General features: G+C 40.3%; 2 protein-coding genes across 2 annotated transcripts in view; both read left to right on the top strand.

The window, feature by feature from the left end:
- LOC139942475 (uncharacterized) overlaps positions 1–13,929 on the top strand; it is a 73,175-nt gene that overhangs the window by 50,143 nt on the left and 9,103 nt on the right. Inside the window, exons 2-5 of the mRNA XM_071939275.1 lie at positions 1,440–3,466; positions 5,315–5,471; positions 6,708–6,879; positions 13,265–13,358. Of these exons, the coding sequence (XP_071795376.1) occupies positions 1,440–3,466; positions 5,315–5,471; positions 6,708–6,879; positions 13,265–13,358 (2,450 nt within the window). The remainder of the gene's footprint in view (positions 1–1,439; positions 3,467–5,314; positions 5,472–6,707; positions 6,880–13,264; positions 13,359–13,929) is intronic.
- Positions 6,472–13,929, top strand: part of LOC139943434 (uncharacterized) — a 136,104-nt gene continuing 128,646 nt past the window's right edge. The window contains exon 1 of the mRNA XM_071940245.1: positions 6,472–6,597. The gene's annotated coding sequence lies outside the window, so the exon portion shown is untranslated. The remainder of the gene's footprint in view (positions 6,598–13,929) is intronic.

The following is a 13,929-nucleotide window of genomic DNA, read 5'->3' as shown; positions in this document are numbered from 1 at the left end:
TTTTCACAGGTTTGTTATTTTATGCATATGTTGAGATACACCAACTGTGAAGACTAGTCTTTGACAATTACCAATAGTGTCCAGTATCTTTAAACAAGCCCAGTGTTCAACCAAACAAGAAATGCAATGCCTTTATGAATGAGACGTAATTAACTCCTTGCCGTTTAATAATGCCACGCCAAATTTCCTCATTAAAGTAGGTTTATTTGGGATTTGTTAACATCTGCTCTTGTCATACTCTCTTGTTGAGAAATACCTACATGTAGGGAAAAACACCTGTCTTTTATTAATTTAAATACACTTTCCTAACTGCGCTACTTCAAGTTGTGCTCTCTTTGTTCTTATTACATTTGAATCTAGATCTGTCATTTAAAGGCACTGGACACTATTGGTAATTACTCAAAATAATTGTTAACATGAAAACTTCCTTGGTAACAAGCAATGGAGAGCTGTTGATAGAAACGGCTTCCTCTGAGGTAAAAGAAGTAATTTTCCACTAAAGTATTTGGATTTGATTTTGAGACCTCAGAATTAGATTTTGAGGTCCCGAAATCAAGCATCTGAAAGCACACAACTTCGTGTGGCAAGGGTGTTTTTTCTTTCATTATTATCTTGCAACTTCGACGACCAATGAGAGCTCAAATTTTCACAGATTTGTTATTTCATGCATATGTTGAGATACACCAAGTGAGAAGACTAGTCTTTGACAATTACCAATAGTGTCCACTGTCTTTAATCGAAAAAAATACTGCAGCTTTGGCTAGTGTATTGGTTTGTACCATGTGTAATCTACTTGCTGGGTAGATTTTTTTTTGAGAGAGCTTGTCTTGCTGTATATTCTACTACCGCAGAGTATATTTTCAGACTTTGGGAGACCTCTCTTGGTAATCCGGGTGATTTCCTACCCTCTGCCCAGGTAGTAGTTGATAAGGTGCGCAGGTTTTTTTTCAGATCTGAGAAGTCTACCAATAGTGTCCAGGGCCTTTAAAGACACTCGACACTGTTGGAAATTCTCAAAGACTAGTCTTCTTACGTGGTGTAGCTCAACATATGCATAAAATAACAAACCCTCGGAAAATTTGAGCTCAATCTGTCAATCGGTAGTCGAAGTTGCGAGATAATAATGAAAGAAAAAACACCCTTGTCACCTGAAGTTATGTGCCTTCAGATGCTGGATTTCGAGACCTCAATTCTAAATCTGAGGTCTTTAATCAAATTCGCGGAAAATTACTTCTTTCTCGAAAACAACGTCACTTCAGAGGGAGCCGTTTCTCACAATGTGTTACACTATCAACCTTTCCCCATTACTCGTTACCAAGTAAGGTTTTATGCTAATAATTATTTTGAGTTATAACCAATAGTGTCCACTTTCTTTAAAGAAGAACTCTCTGACAATGACGGTTCATTTATGAATGTTCTTTTTTTCTCTTTTTCTGCAGGGGTCTGTGAGAGCCAAGATGGCTGCCCACAGCAGTGACCTCAGAGAAAAGGTCATCGGTAAGCTGCGTGACAACAATGGACCGATGGAAACCCTCGCTCTTGCCCGCTCCTTGGGCTTGAACACGCGGAAGCAGATAAATCCAACGCTGTACAAAATGCAACAGCAGGGCACCATCTTAAAGGTGTCAGACTCCCCACCCAAGTGGGGTCTCAAACACGAGGTCACGCTGGGTCATGAATCTTTGGTCACAGGTCAAAATTCACCCCTGCATAGTTCCAACATGCAGTGCGACGTGAATGAAACGGAAGACGACATGCCTAGTTTGGAATATGTAAATAATATCGGACCGGGTGAAAGCGCCCAACGAGGGATGGATGGTTCTTTTAATCTGCATAATGATGCTGCCTCGCGACACACCTCAGATAAAAGGATGTACCATCAAGACGAGCGCACAGTGCAATATAAATCCTCCCCCATGAGAGATAATGAGCAAGGCCCACTCTTCTATGGAGCAGCACCGGCAGCTGCCTACACTAAGGGTGATTCCATTTCAGAGATGGGTGCAAGAGGGAGTCAAGCTGACTTGTACTGCGCACCTGGTAGCAACGACGTACAGATGGGTCCTGCTCCGTCCTCATCCAGTTCCAGCGATGATATGGAGAGTTTGGACCAACACGACGGAGTCAGCAATGGGCTTCCAAATACGCCGACCATTGCAGAAGCTATCGAGTTCCTGAAGCCTTCCATAGCGCAGCCAGAGAATAGAAACAACATGAACTACAAGTTGCTGTCCGCACTCTGCCAACAGAAGGACCCCATCCACTCCAATGAGCTGGCGAAGCTTGTTGGTTATCGATCCAAGAAGGACATCAACCCGACCTTGTTCGGGATGCAGAAGCAAGGTCTTGTCCGAAAAGTATCAGAATCACCTCCTCTCTGGGTGGTAACGCACCATGGGAGGCAGTCAATGGTGAGTGGGGAACCATCTGGCCAGCCACAGGGACAGCAGCGCCAGTTTCCAAAATCTCAGGGCGGGGTCTCTGGGAGTTCCACACAGCAGCGCCAGACACAGCATCTGCAGCAGCAACAGCACCAGCAGCATCAGCAGCGGCAGTACCAGACTTCCCAGCACAGGAACATAAGAGGTCCTCCCATGACAAACAGCAACCAGTCCTGGCAGTCTGGGTGGGTACCCCCGACACCAGCTACCCTGATTCAGGGTAACCACAACGATAGATTCCAAGGAAATACAAACGGCCCTAGTATGCAGAGGCCAGTAGATGGTTTCCAAGATGACAATGCCTGGACGATGGACCAGGAGAGCCAGCCGCAAGACTCTACAGAATCAAACGGTGCAATCCCACCTTCTGCACCCAGTGAGTTTGAGTCTTACCAAGACCAGCAACACCCACCGATTCCTCAATATGAGAACAGAGGATCCCCTCAACCAAACAACGACCTGGCTGAGCAAATCAAAAAGGCTCTGTCCAGTGGGGATCCTGTGTCAACGATGGACATCGCTCTCGCCATTGGATGCAAAAATGCGCGAGACATCAATCCGACAGTTTACACCATGCAACGAAACAAGCTCCTAGAACGAGTTAAAGATTCTCCTCCAGTCTGGAAGCTGTCTCCGGCCGGAATGGAACTTGCAAGGAGCAACACTTCGCCTGACCTCACTGCAGCCGGCAGACCACCTCCAAGTCCCCAAGAGCTTTTCCAAAAGAACACTAGCTGGAGAACTAGTAACAACGGCCAGGCATCCGTACCGAATTTCCACGCTCAGAGTGCCGGCAACAGTCAAGCAATGGTGCCGTCCCACATGGCAAAGGGCCAATCTCCTATGGTGACCCATAGTAGCGGACCTGTTGGTTCCCACAATGCGGCCGGGGCAACAATGAGTAGTGAAATGTTTGGTGCTATCAATAAGAACCCGATCAGCGCGCTTACTGAGTACGCCCAGTCCAGGCACTTACCGGTCACTATCGAGATGGTCAACCAACAAGGACCTCCTCATAATCCAAGGTAAAAAATAAATAAACATGAGTCGGATTGCATCACTATAACAATATTGTATAGATTTTTGTTTAAATTTTGCATCAGGGTTGAAGGCAGTGGACACTATTGGTAATTACTAGAAATAATTATTAGCATAAAAGCTTACTCGTTAAAGATTAATTGGGAGCTGTTGATATTATAAAACATTGTGAGAAACGGCTCCCTCTGAAGTAACGTTTTCGAGAAAGAAATAATTTTCCACGAATTTGATTTCGAGACCTCAAATTTAAATTTGAAATCAAGCATCTGAATGCACACAACTTCATGTGACAAGGGTGTTTTTTTTTCATTATTACCTCGCAACTTCGACGACCAATTGAGCTCAAATTTTCACAGGTTTGTTATTTTATGCATATGTTGAGATACCAAGTGAGAAGACTGGTCTTTGATGATTACCAATAGTGTCCAGTGTCTTAAAGATTGTAGTTTGTTTTTACCCTTGGGGCCTTACCACACGAGGCAATTATTTTGTGGTCAACTTGGGGGCAACCACCACCAGGGCAGGACCACTCTGGTAGCACATTTTTCAAACACTGTCTTACGATCCACTATTATGTGAACATTCAAATGTGAATGGATTCTCTTCGTGGACATTGCGAGGAACTGGTTGCCTGTAATTTACCCCGTAATTTACCCTGTAATTTACCCCGAGTGTGACATTGACCTAACACTAATGTATTTTGAATACACTGGTGTGAATTAATCACTGTTAAAGCCATTGGACACTTTCGGTAAACAAGATTGTCCAAAGGCCCACACTTCGTGTATCACAACTTATATATAAAATAACAAACCTGTGAAAATTTAGACTCAATCGGTCATCGGAGTCAGGAGAAAATAACGGGAAAACCCACCTTTGTTTCCGCACGTTTCGCCGTGTCATGACATGTGTTTTAAACAAATCCGTAATTCTCGATATCGAGAATTGATAATTGTTTTGTTTTCTCAAAAAGTAAAGCATTTCATGGAATAATATTTCAAGAGAAGTCTTTCACCATTACCTTTTGTAAACCCTGTAAGTTATTTGTAAATCTGTGAACTTTTTTTACATTTTCTGTTCCGAAAGTGTCCAATGGCTTTAATCATTGCGAATCCAGTGCTCGAACACAGGATTCGAATTGCCTCTATCCATCAGGCTAGCTCAGTGGTCTAGTGGTAAGACATCTGCTCTAGCATTGCAAAGGTTGTGGGTTTGAATCCCACCACGGTGATTTGATGATGGATTTTGTTTTTTACAGAACTTGGCGAAAGTAGGCATTGGTATCATCCCCTAGTAGCCTTGCTGGTTGAGCAGGATGCACTACTTTCCCAACTTTTTACAAATCAATTATCATGGCCGAGTGGTTAAGAGCACCGGATTCAAGACCTGGTGTTTGATCAGCAGAGTGTGAGTTTGAATCCCCAGTCGTGACACTTGCTACGTAAAATTGGGGAGGTAGTGCTTTCTGCTCTACCGGCCAGGCTTCGGATTGATGATACCCAAGCCTAGATTCGTATGGACTGTAAAAGGGGGTAACCCTGTTTCAGCCCTAGGAGTAGGTGGCAACGGCCTCTGGAAAAACAAATTGTAGCCCACACCTTGAAGTGGCCTTCAGGCCTTGTTTGTCTGGCAACTTGCATTTAAAAAATAAAATGTAATTTAGTGCCTTGCTTTAGTGCACAATTGTGTCATGACAATTATTTGATCCCACACTCTGCTGCTGACAACACCAGAGATATGGTCCGGTACCTAGACCCCTCGGCCACGACACGCCGTGCAGCTGATGCTCAATGTGTAAGATTTGTGAATTTTGTTGTATTACTTCTTTCGTTTAGGTTTACATTCTGTGCTGTCGTTGGCAACAATTACTTCCCCCAAATCACCAGCCGAAGCAAGAAAGATGGCCGCCGGGAAGCTGCGGATATCGCACTACGGACCCTGATAGCAGAGGGAAGCTACCAGCCGAAAATGAGTACCGGCCCACTTGAAGCGGTATGTATTTTTTCCAACTAATTGTTTTGATAAAATAACGACAAGTTGTGTTTATTATTTTACATTGTTTGGGGTTTTGATAAAAAAAACGGTACAGTTTGGTGGATGACAACATAAAGAAGCTAATTTGTTTGAAAACTTGTAGGTGTTTTTTTTGTATTTTGGATGATTTTTGAAATGAAGAAGTAAAAACTATTCAGTTTCAAGGTCATTCTTAATTAATCTAATTAATATTCAGGAATGAACTGAAAAATCTCTGTACAAAAACATACAGACCATCTACATGTATTTGAAATGTGACATCATCCAAATTTGTTTGGGTTTGAGTAAAAATTGCACTTGACAGGTATCAAACACAGTGGCGTTTTACACCATTTTAACACGAGGCTAGAAGCTTGTAATTTTTCAGCCACTTTCATGAGAACTCTATCTTTTGGAAATTGCGTGGAAAGAAAATCATAGTTTGACATTGGAGCCCCTCTTTCTACCTATTTTTATTATTGTTATTATTATTATTATTCCGCCCAGGTAGTAGTTAAAAAGCAGGGCAGTTCGTTTCAGAACTAAGAAGTCTCGAAAAGTCTGAAATTCTACGCTGCCGCAGTCGCTGCGGTAGTAGAATAGTATACAAATATTGAGTGGCTCAGAGTGGAATGGGAGGAATATTATCGCGGCGGCGCTGTACTGCTCAAAAACATTGAATGGGAGTAATAGTGAATGTCACGTGAAGTAAGTTCCAATCAAATGACAAGGATCTGTATGTCAGTTATATAATAGAATGTAAGGCAAGACATGTTCTCAAAAGAACATAATCTTCACATGGTGTTACCACAAACCAAATATTTATTGATACCTCACCAGGCAATGCCTGAAATCCCATATATTCATAACATTTGTGATATTATAAGTTATCACACAAGCGCGAGTGGAATACGGAAAAATATAGCGCTTCTGCGTCCCACATCCAACAAGGCCGAAGGCCGAGTTGGATATGGGGACGCAGACGCGCTATATTTTCCGTATTTCCACGAGCGCGCGTGTGATAACGTATTTATCTTCAAGCAAACTTGGCGCGTGACATAGAACACACAAGACGCATGGTAGTGATATTAGCCGTGCAATATAGGTTTTTATCACCACTCCATTCTGCCAATCTGGTTGGATGATTAGCGCGTACTTGAAGATAATATGTATTTTTTTTTGCTTCTTTTTTTCTGTCATTTTACACACATACAGTCCTCAGGTGGCTCGACTACATTCTATGACCACATGGCCGGTTTGAGTCATCAAGCATTTAATTCCATAGCAGCAAATATACCCGATAACATCAGTGGGCGTAAAGTACTAGCTGCATTGATAATGAAGACTGGAGAGGCAGACAAGGGGAGGGTCATCAGCCTGGGAACAGGTAGGAGTCCTTAACCATATAATGAGAAGAGTAATAACAGTAACAATATAAAACTAGACATACTGACATAGGTGTTTTTTTGCTGTGGATGAACACAAAGTTACGTATATGTTGATTCTGGTGAAAATAGTACTGGCTGCATTGATCCTCAGTCTTTATCAGAAGATGGTCAGGTCATCAGCCTGGGAACAGGTAGGAGTCCTTAGTCTTTGTACCTGAGTCATCCACGCATGTCCGTGCATCCGAGTTTCAAAGTTTTAGGGCGGCTTTCAGACTTCTTGATACCGAAAGTGACAAGTAGGCGGCTTTGCGTCCAAACGATCTCAACAAGCCTCCCTACGGGATTTTTGTGCACAGATCTGTCGATGAGAAAATCAAAAGTTACAACGGGTCAAATCGACCCCAAATTTCCTCTCGTACAAAACTTAGTGCTCTTGGGATTTTCAAAGCGAGGCTAGGGGCCAGGGAGTGGACCCGACACCCCCCCCCCCCAAACAAACAAAATTTGGGGCATTTAATGCATGATACACCCGGCGCGTAAAAAGCATGCTGTGTCTTTAAATGCAGCAGGAAAGCTAAAATAATAATATCAAAGTCTTATATAGCGCACGTATCTACCAAACAAGGTACTCAAGGCGCTGAGTAACTACAAACTTTTAGAAAGATATGTAATTGCAGTGATGCTTTATGAGACCCAAGTATGTAGCACCTTATAATGGTTTACAAGGTGCTACCCAAGTATGTAGCACCTTATAATGGTTTACAAGGTGCTACCCAAGTATGTAGCACCTTAATATAATGGTTTACAAGGTGCTACGGCGCATACAGCAGCCACAGGAACACCGGGCCAACCCCTTCTCTTTTCGATAAGTGCACTGGGTTCTTTTACATGCGTTACACAACACATGGGATCAACGGCTTTTTGTCCCATCCGAAGGACAAAGTGTCTTGACACAAGTGTTATGGCTGGGGAATTCGAACCCACACTCTGCCGATCAGAAACACCAGAGTTTGAATTCGGTGCTCTTAACCGCTCGACCATGACGCTTCTCGAGTTAGGGCAGCACTATAGCCTTAAGTACTTAATAGCTTTTAAAGAATCCTAGGACTAGTTCTTAGTTTAGGACTCTCTTTGTTGAAACGACCCAATGTAATATTAATCCAGAGGTCGTTGGTTCAAATCCCACTCTAGTAAAGTAGGCCTGTCTGTTCAACCCAAAATCATGTTTTATTTATCCAGTCAGTTTCCCTTGTGATTTATTATCCGACAACGTTTATTTACAGTTATGTTTCATATGTTTTGTAGATCATAGCAATTAAAGTAAAGTGCCTTTGGATAGATAAACCATCTGGGATCTACTTCTAGATTTCCTGCTGCATAGACACGTAGCATGCTTTTTACAAAGAATAACATTTTTGCTATTAAAGACGTGCATGACAAAAAGTAAACCCCAAAATTGATCATCTCTGCCAGGCAGTGGACACTGTTGGTAATTACTCAAAATTATTATCAGCTCTCAATTGCGTATTACCAAGTATGTTTTTATGCTAGTATATTTTTTTAAGTATTTCCCAAACTGGTCCAGTGCCTTTAAAGGATTTGGGTACTTTTCAAAATGTCCATATATTTACATTAAACTTACAGGGTTTGAAGATAATGATAGTGGAAAGCTTCCCTTCAAATATTACTTACTGAGGTGCTGTAGTTTTTGAGAAATGAGTAAAACAATGTCATGAAAATACGTTTGTAAATGCTTAAAATAATTTTCATCTCATGAGACCAAAATTATTTTCATGCTTTGTTTTTACTCATTTCCCAAAAACTACAGCACCTCAGCACATAATATTTTCAGGCAAGCTTTCTACTGTCATTATCTTCAAACTGTAAGTTTAGTGTAAATCTGTGGACATTGTGTTTTTTGTCCTACAAAAAGTACATAACCCTTTAATGAAAGTGGGAATTTTGTCCCTCTCCATAATTTTTACTTTTTAAATGTTTTCTTTTCTCGAGCTGTGCACACTTTGTGCAAGTGGGAAGTCCAGACTCTGCAGGCCGTTTAGTAAACATGTGATGTCACGAGAAACATCACCAGTTATAATATTTCCCAAGCATTCTATTTCTGGTCCTTGTGAGTTAGTTTTGCAGCGGGGCATCACTCTGTACTGCCTGTGGTGTGTGGTATTTGCTGTGGAATGTTCAGAATGCTTCATGCCTGTATGGCTGGCCGGGTAGGCTGGCAGAGTTAAAGCTAGGGTCATGGATTTGGTAAATACTCCGAAAGAATTGATGACCCTTTAAAACTTAAGTGGTGAAGCTCTGCAGCTGTTGTTAGTGTAAATTAGTTTGGGAAAGGATGCACTTTGTAGTTAAAGGCAGTGGACACTATTGGTAATTACTCAAAATATTTTTTAGCATAAAAACTTACTTGCATGGGGAGAGGTTGATGGTATAAAACATTGTGAGAAACGGCTCCCTCTGAAGTAACATAGATTTCGAGAGAGAAGATTTAGATTTTGAGGTCTCGAAATCTCGAAATCAAGCATCTGAAAGCACACAACTTCGTGTGACAAGGGGTGTTTTTTTATTTCATTCGTATCTCTCAACTTCAACGACCAATTGAGCTCAAATTTTCACAGGTTTGTTATTTTATGCATAAGTTGAGATACACCAAGTGGGAAGACTGGTCTTTGACAATTACCAATAGTGTCCTTGTCTTTAATGTGGTTTGGATCATATTTTGTTCATTCCAAAAATATTTGAATCTAAAAGAAACAATTCATGCTTTCGTTATGAGGGTTGGTGCCCATGTGAATGCCACATCTAGAGATGCGATTGGTACTTTGGTGAATTGTCACCTTACTTAACGTAGAAGGCTTTGTACATTTTTGTGAAATACTGTGACTGTTTGTTGCCGTTGTCTTAGACATTGTATTTAGCTGATCGAAAATTTCACATGTGACTATTGTATGTTTCCTTATAATTTTGCCTGTACAGCATTATTAGTATGGGAAAAAAAGAAGAAAAAACAATCTATGACCGTACCTTTAAGGCACTTTAAGATGCCCAGTTAGTGCTCTAATAACATTTAAACTGAGGACATGACCTGAGTCTTTCAGTCTGAGTGGGTCAAACATACAAACATCCATTTATAAATGCATTAAAGGAACACGTTGCCTTGGATCGGTCGAGTTGGTCTTTGAAAAGCGTTTGTTATAAATAATGCATATGGTTAGAAAGATGTTTAAAAAGTGGAATATAATGATCCACAGACATTTGCCTCGAAATTGTGTGGTTTTCCTTTTGCTTTGCGAACTAACACCGTCGGCCATGACTCCCATAAATGGCCGACCGTGTTTATCGACGAGGTAAAAGGAAAACCACGCAATTTCGAGTGATACTTGTGTGGATCAGGCTTTGGACTGATGATACCCAAGCCTACATCCGTATGGACTGTAAAAGGGGTAACCCTGTTTCAGCCCTAGGAGTAGGTGGCAACGGCCTCTCGAAAAAAATAACTGTAGCCCACACTTTGAAGTGCCCATCAGGCCTTGTACGTCTGGAAACTTGCAATTGCAAAGTTAACGAAAAAAAGAAAAGAAAAAAACATAAAAAACTAGGTGCACCAGTGCACAGGGTAGAAGTTCTCAATCCACCGTAGTTATCAAAACATTATTTATGATTTATGATTAATGAATGCGACTTGTCATTTGAAGATTGATTTGACCCGAATAATAAATAAGGAAGAGGATCATTTGCTAACATTCCAATGAACATTTTATGTCATAAGTTAAAGGGAAGGTGTGCGAGTGTCTGTCACTCTTAAAACTAATGGCAATAACGTCAATTTGTTTGTGCAGAGCATGTATAGAAACTTTTAAAGGAACACGTTGCCTTGGATCGGACGAGTTGGTCTATAACAGACGTTTGTAACCGTTTTTTATAAAATGCATATGGTTGAAAAGATGTTTTAAAAGTAACATACAATGATCCACACAAGTTTGCTTCGAAATTGCGTGGTTTTTCCTTTTACTGTGCGAACTAACACGGTCGGCCATTTATGGGAGTCAAAAATTTGACTCCCATAAATGGCCGACCGTGTTAGTCGACGAGGTAAAAGGAAAACCGTGCAACTTCGAGGCATGTTTGTGTGGATCATTGTATTTTACTTTTACCACATCTTTCTACCCGTATGCACTTTATAAAAACGGTTTCAAACGCTTTTCAAAGACCAACTCGACCGATCCAAGGCAACGTGTTCCTTTAATAGTATACAGCATTTTCAGAATTATTGCTTAAAGGGTCTATGTACTTTTTGTAGGACAAAAAACACAATGTCCACAGATTAATACGAAACTTACACAGTTTGAAGATAATGATAGTAGAAAAGTTTCCCTGAAAACATTATGTGTTGAGGTGCTGTGGTTTTGGGGAAATGAGTAAAACAATGTCATAAAAATTATTTCCATGACGTATCCAAAAACGTATTTTCATGACATTGTTTTACTCATTTCTCAAAAACTACAGCACCTCAGTAAGTAAGATTTGAAGGGAAGCTTTCCACTATCATTATCTTCAAACCATGAATGTTTAATGTAAATCTGTGGACATTTTGAAAAAGTACCCAAATCCTTTAAGTAATACATGTAATATGGTTACAGAAACAAATAACAGTTTTTATCCCTCAAAATTTGAATCTGAAAAGCGTAAAATGTCTCTCGGATTGCGTGTTCCAATGACAGAATATTCTTTGACAGGTTTTATGCAATATCTCAAAAACGTGTCGACCTTTCGAAATGAAACTTTTCACAGACTTTTAGCTTTGTTGTTAGTTATTTATATTTATATAGGATTAAAACAATCAAACCGTTAAAAAAAAACAGAGATATACTGTTAATGCAAAAATCCTCCTATTTTTGTGTAAAGTTCCCCTCTTAACAGTTTAAAGGCAGTGGACACTATTGGTAATTGTCAAAGACTAGCCTTCACAGTTGGTGTATTTCAACATATGCATAAAATAACAAACCTGTGAAAATTTGAGCTCAATCGGTCATCGAACTTGCGAGATAATAATGAATGAAAAAAACACCCTTGTCACACAAAGTTGTGTGCTTTTATACGGTTGATTTCGAGACCTCAAGTTCTAAATCTGAGGTCTCAAAATCAAATTCGTGGAAACTTACTTCTTTCTCGAAAACTATGTCACTTCAGAGGGAGCTGCTTCTTTCAATGTTTTATACCATCAACCTCTCCCTATTACTCGTCACCAAGTAAGCTTAAAATTTGTTGTTTTTAGTCGTAACTGTGATTTTGATAGGCAATAAGACATGTCATTTTGAAGGACTTTAGATAAAAGGGATGATTAGCTGCACGTTACGCGAGAAAAACGTGAACGTGAACGTCAGAAAATTGTGTCATTTCTAGGTGATTCACAACTTTGGGCTTATTGCAATGCTCACGTATTGCATCTGCACATATACATACCTGACGTGAAAAGTGGTAGCTTTCAAAATGGCGATGTAAACAACTTTAGGGCCATGGAATCAAGCAGGAGTTTTTCCCTCAACTCTAACATGATTGTCTGGGATTTTTTTATATTTTTTTTCCTGCCTTTTGTAGAATGTCGTCTAGCTAAAACAAACGCAAGAATGCGTGAAGTTGACATTAATTTTCTTCCTACGTGTTGATACAGATGCCAGCCGGTAGATCATGATGAGGGTGTGTGATCTTGGCTGGAATGTTAAAAAAAAAAAAAAAATCACTATCAGAGACAGTTGGGTGCCAAACATGGGAGCTATTACTTAACCCTTTTGATACCTATCCAGGCCTGTATGCTTTTTGAAAGGGCAAGGGCACCAAGGCATTTTCTCTTTGGCAAAGGGCACCCTTTGAGGAAATTGTAAATTTCTACTGGAGCATTTTAAGGGCACCAAGGCAATGGCAAGGGGCAACGGAAGCAATCGCCTCCGTTGCCTCCGTGAAGTATCGGGCCTGCCTTTCACTTATCATTGGTGATCAGTGATTTTGATAGGCAAGACGTCACAAAAGGATGTTTTTGGCACTAACCTTAGGTTATTGGAACCGTTTTATTGTTCTAAGTCTATACAAATATTAAAAAAATCTACTCGGTGGTAGTAGAATATAAAGTAAGCAATTTGTCCAAAGAAAAAACTGTACCTGGCAAGTAGATACACACATGTTGTTACCGCAAACCAAATGTATATTATTTTTTAACTTATGCATTTCCATTTAATGACTTTTTCATCATTTCAAAATATGAAATTGCCATTAGTGACGCTATAGTTATGAGCAGACGTTATCCTGTTTGTTTTAATTTCCTTGGATGTACTCGCATTTAATCCTGATTTATGGTCTCCTTAATTGCAGGCAACCGATGCGTTACGGGTGACATGTTAAGCTTGGAGGGTGGAACAGTCAACGATTCCCATGCAGAGATCATCACCAGACGGGCTTTCTTAAGGTAAGATCTGTTAATCCACACCCTTGGGAGGGGGAGTGGGTGGATACCCCAGTTCCTTAATTAATTATAGTTGTACTAATTTGGGTTGAACAAAACACCTCATCTAAGTACATGAAGTTGCGAGTGGATTTCTTTTTTCACAGAACTCGGGAAAGTACTTTATATTCAGTACATTTATTTCAATGCTGTCATACAAAACAATAATACAATAGCGTACATTTATGTCAAAATTAAAACAAGCAATAGAGTATGAGGTATGATTAGGTACACAATACTTCAAAAAAATAAACAAGCAATAATTTAAAGACAACATTTAGGTGTAAGGTTAAGCAAAATGCTTTTGTGCCCTAACCTATTGACAGACAAACATGATACCAAGGAACACAAACAAAGACGAAGACAAGGGACAACATGGTCAGACGATAGGTGTAGGCGTACAAATGCGAGTCATCATTAAATGGACTCCATGGGCATACAGTGATTTAACAACTCCATTGGGAATACAGTGTTGTACACACTTCAGTGTATGGGCAAAACCAAATAAAATTCTGATGGTTGAATTGGAGTGTGG

This window comes from Asterias amurensis, chromosome 10 (genome assembly GCF_032118995.1).
Source record: "Asterias amurensis chromosome 10, ASM3211899v1".
Lineage (NCBI taxonomy): Eukaryota > Metazoa > Echinodermata > Asteroidea > Forcipulatida > Asteriidae > Asterias > Asterias amurensis.
Note: the sequence above shows the minus strand (reverse complement) of the source record. Positions and strands in the feature narration are given on the sequence as shown.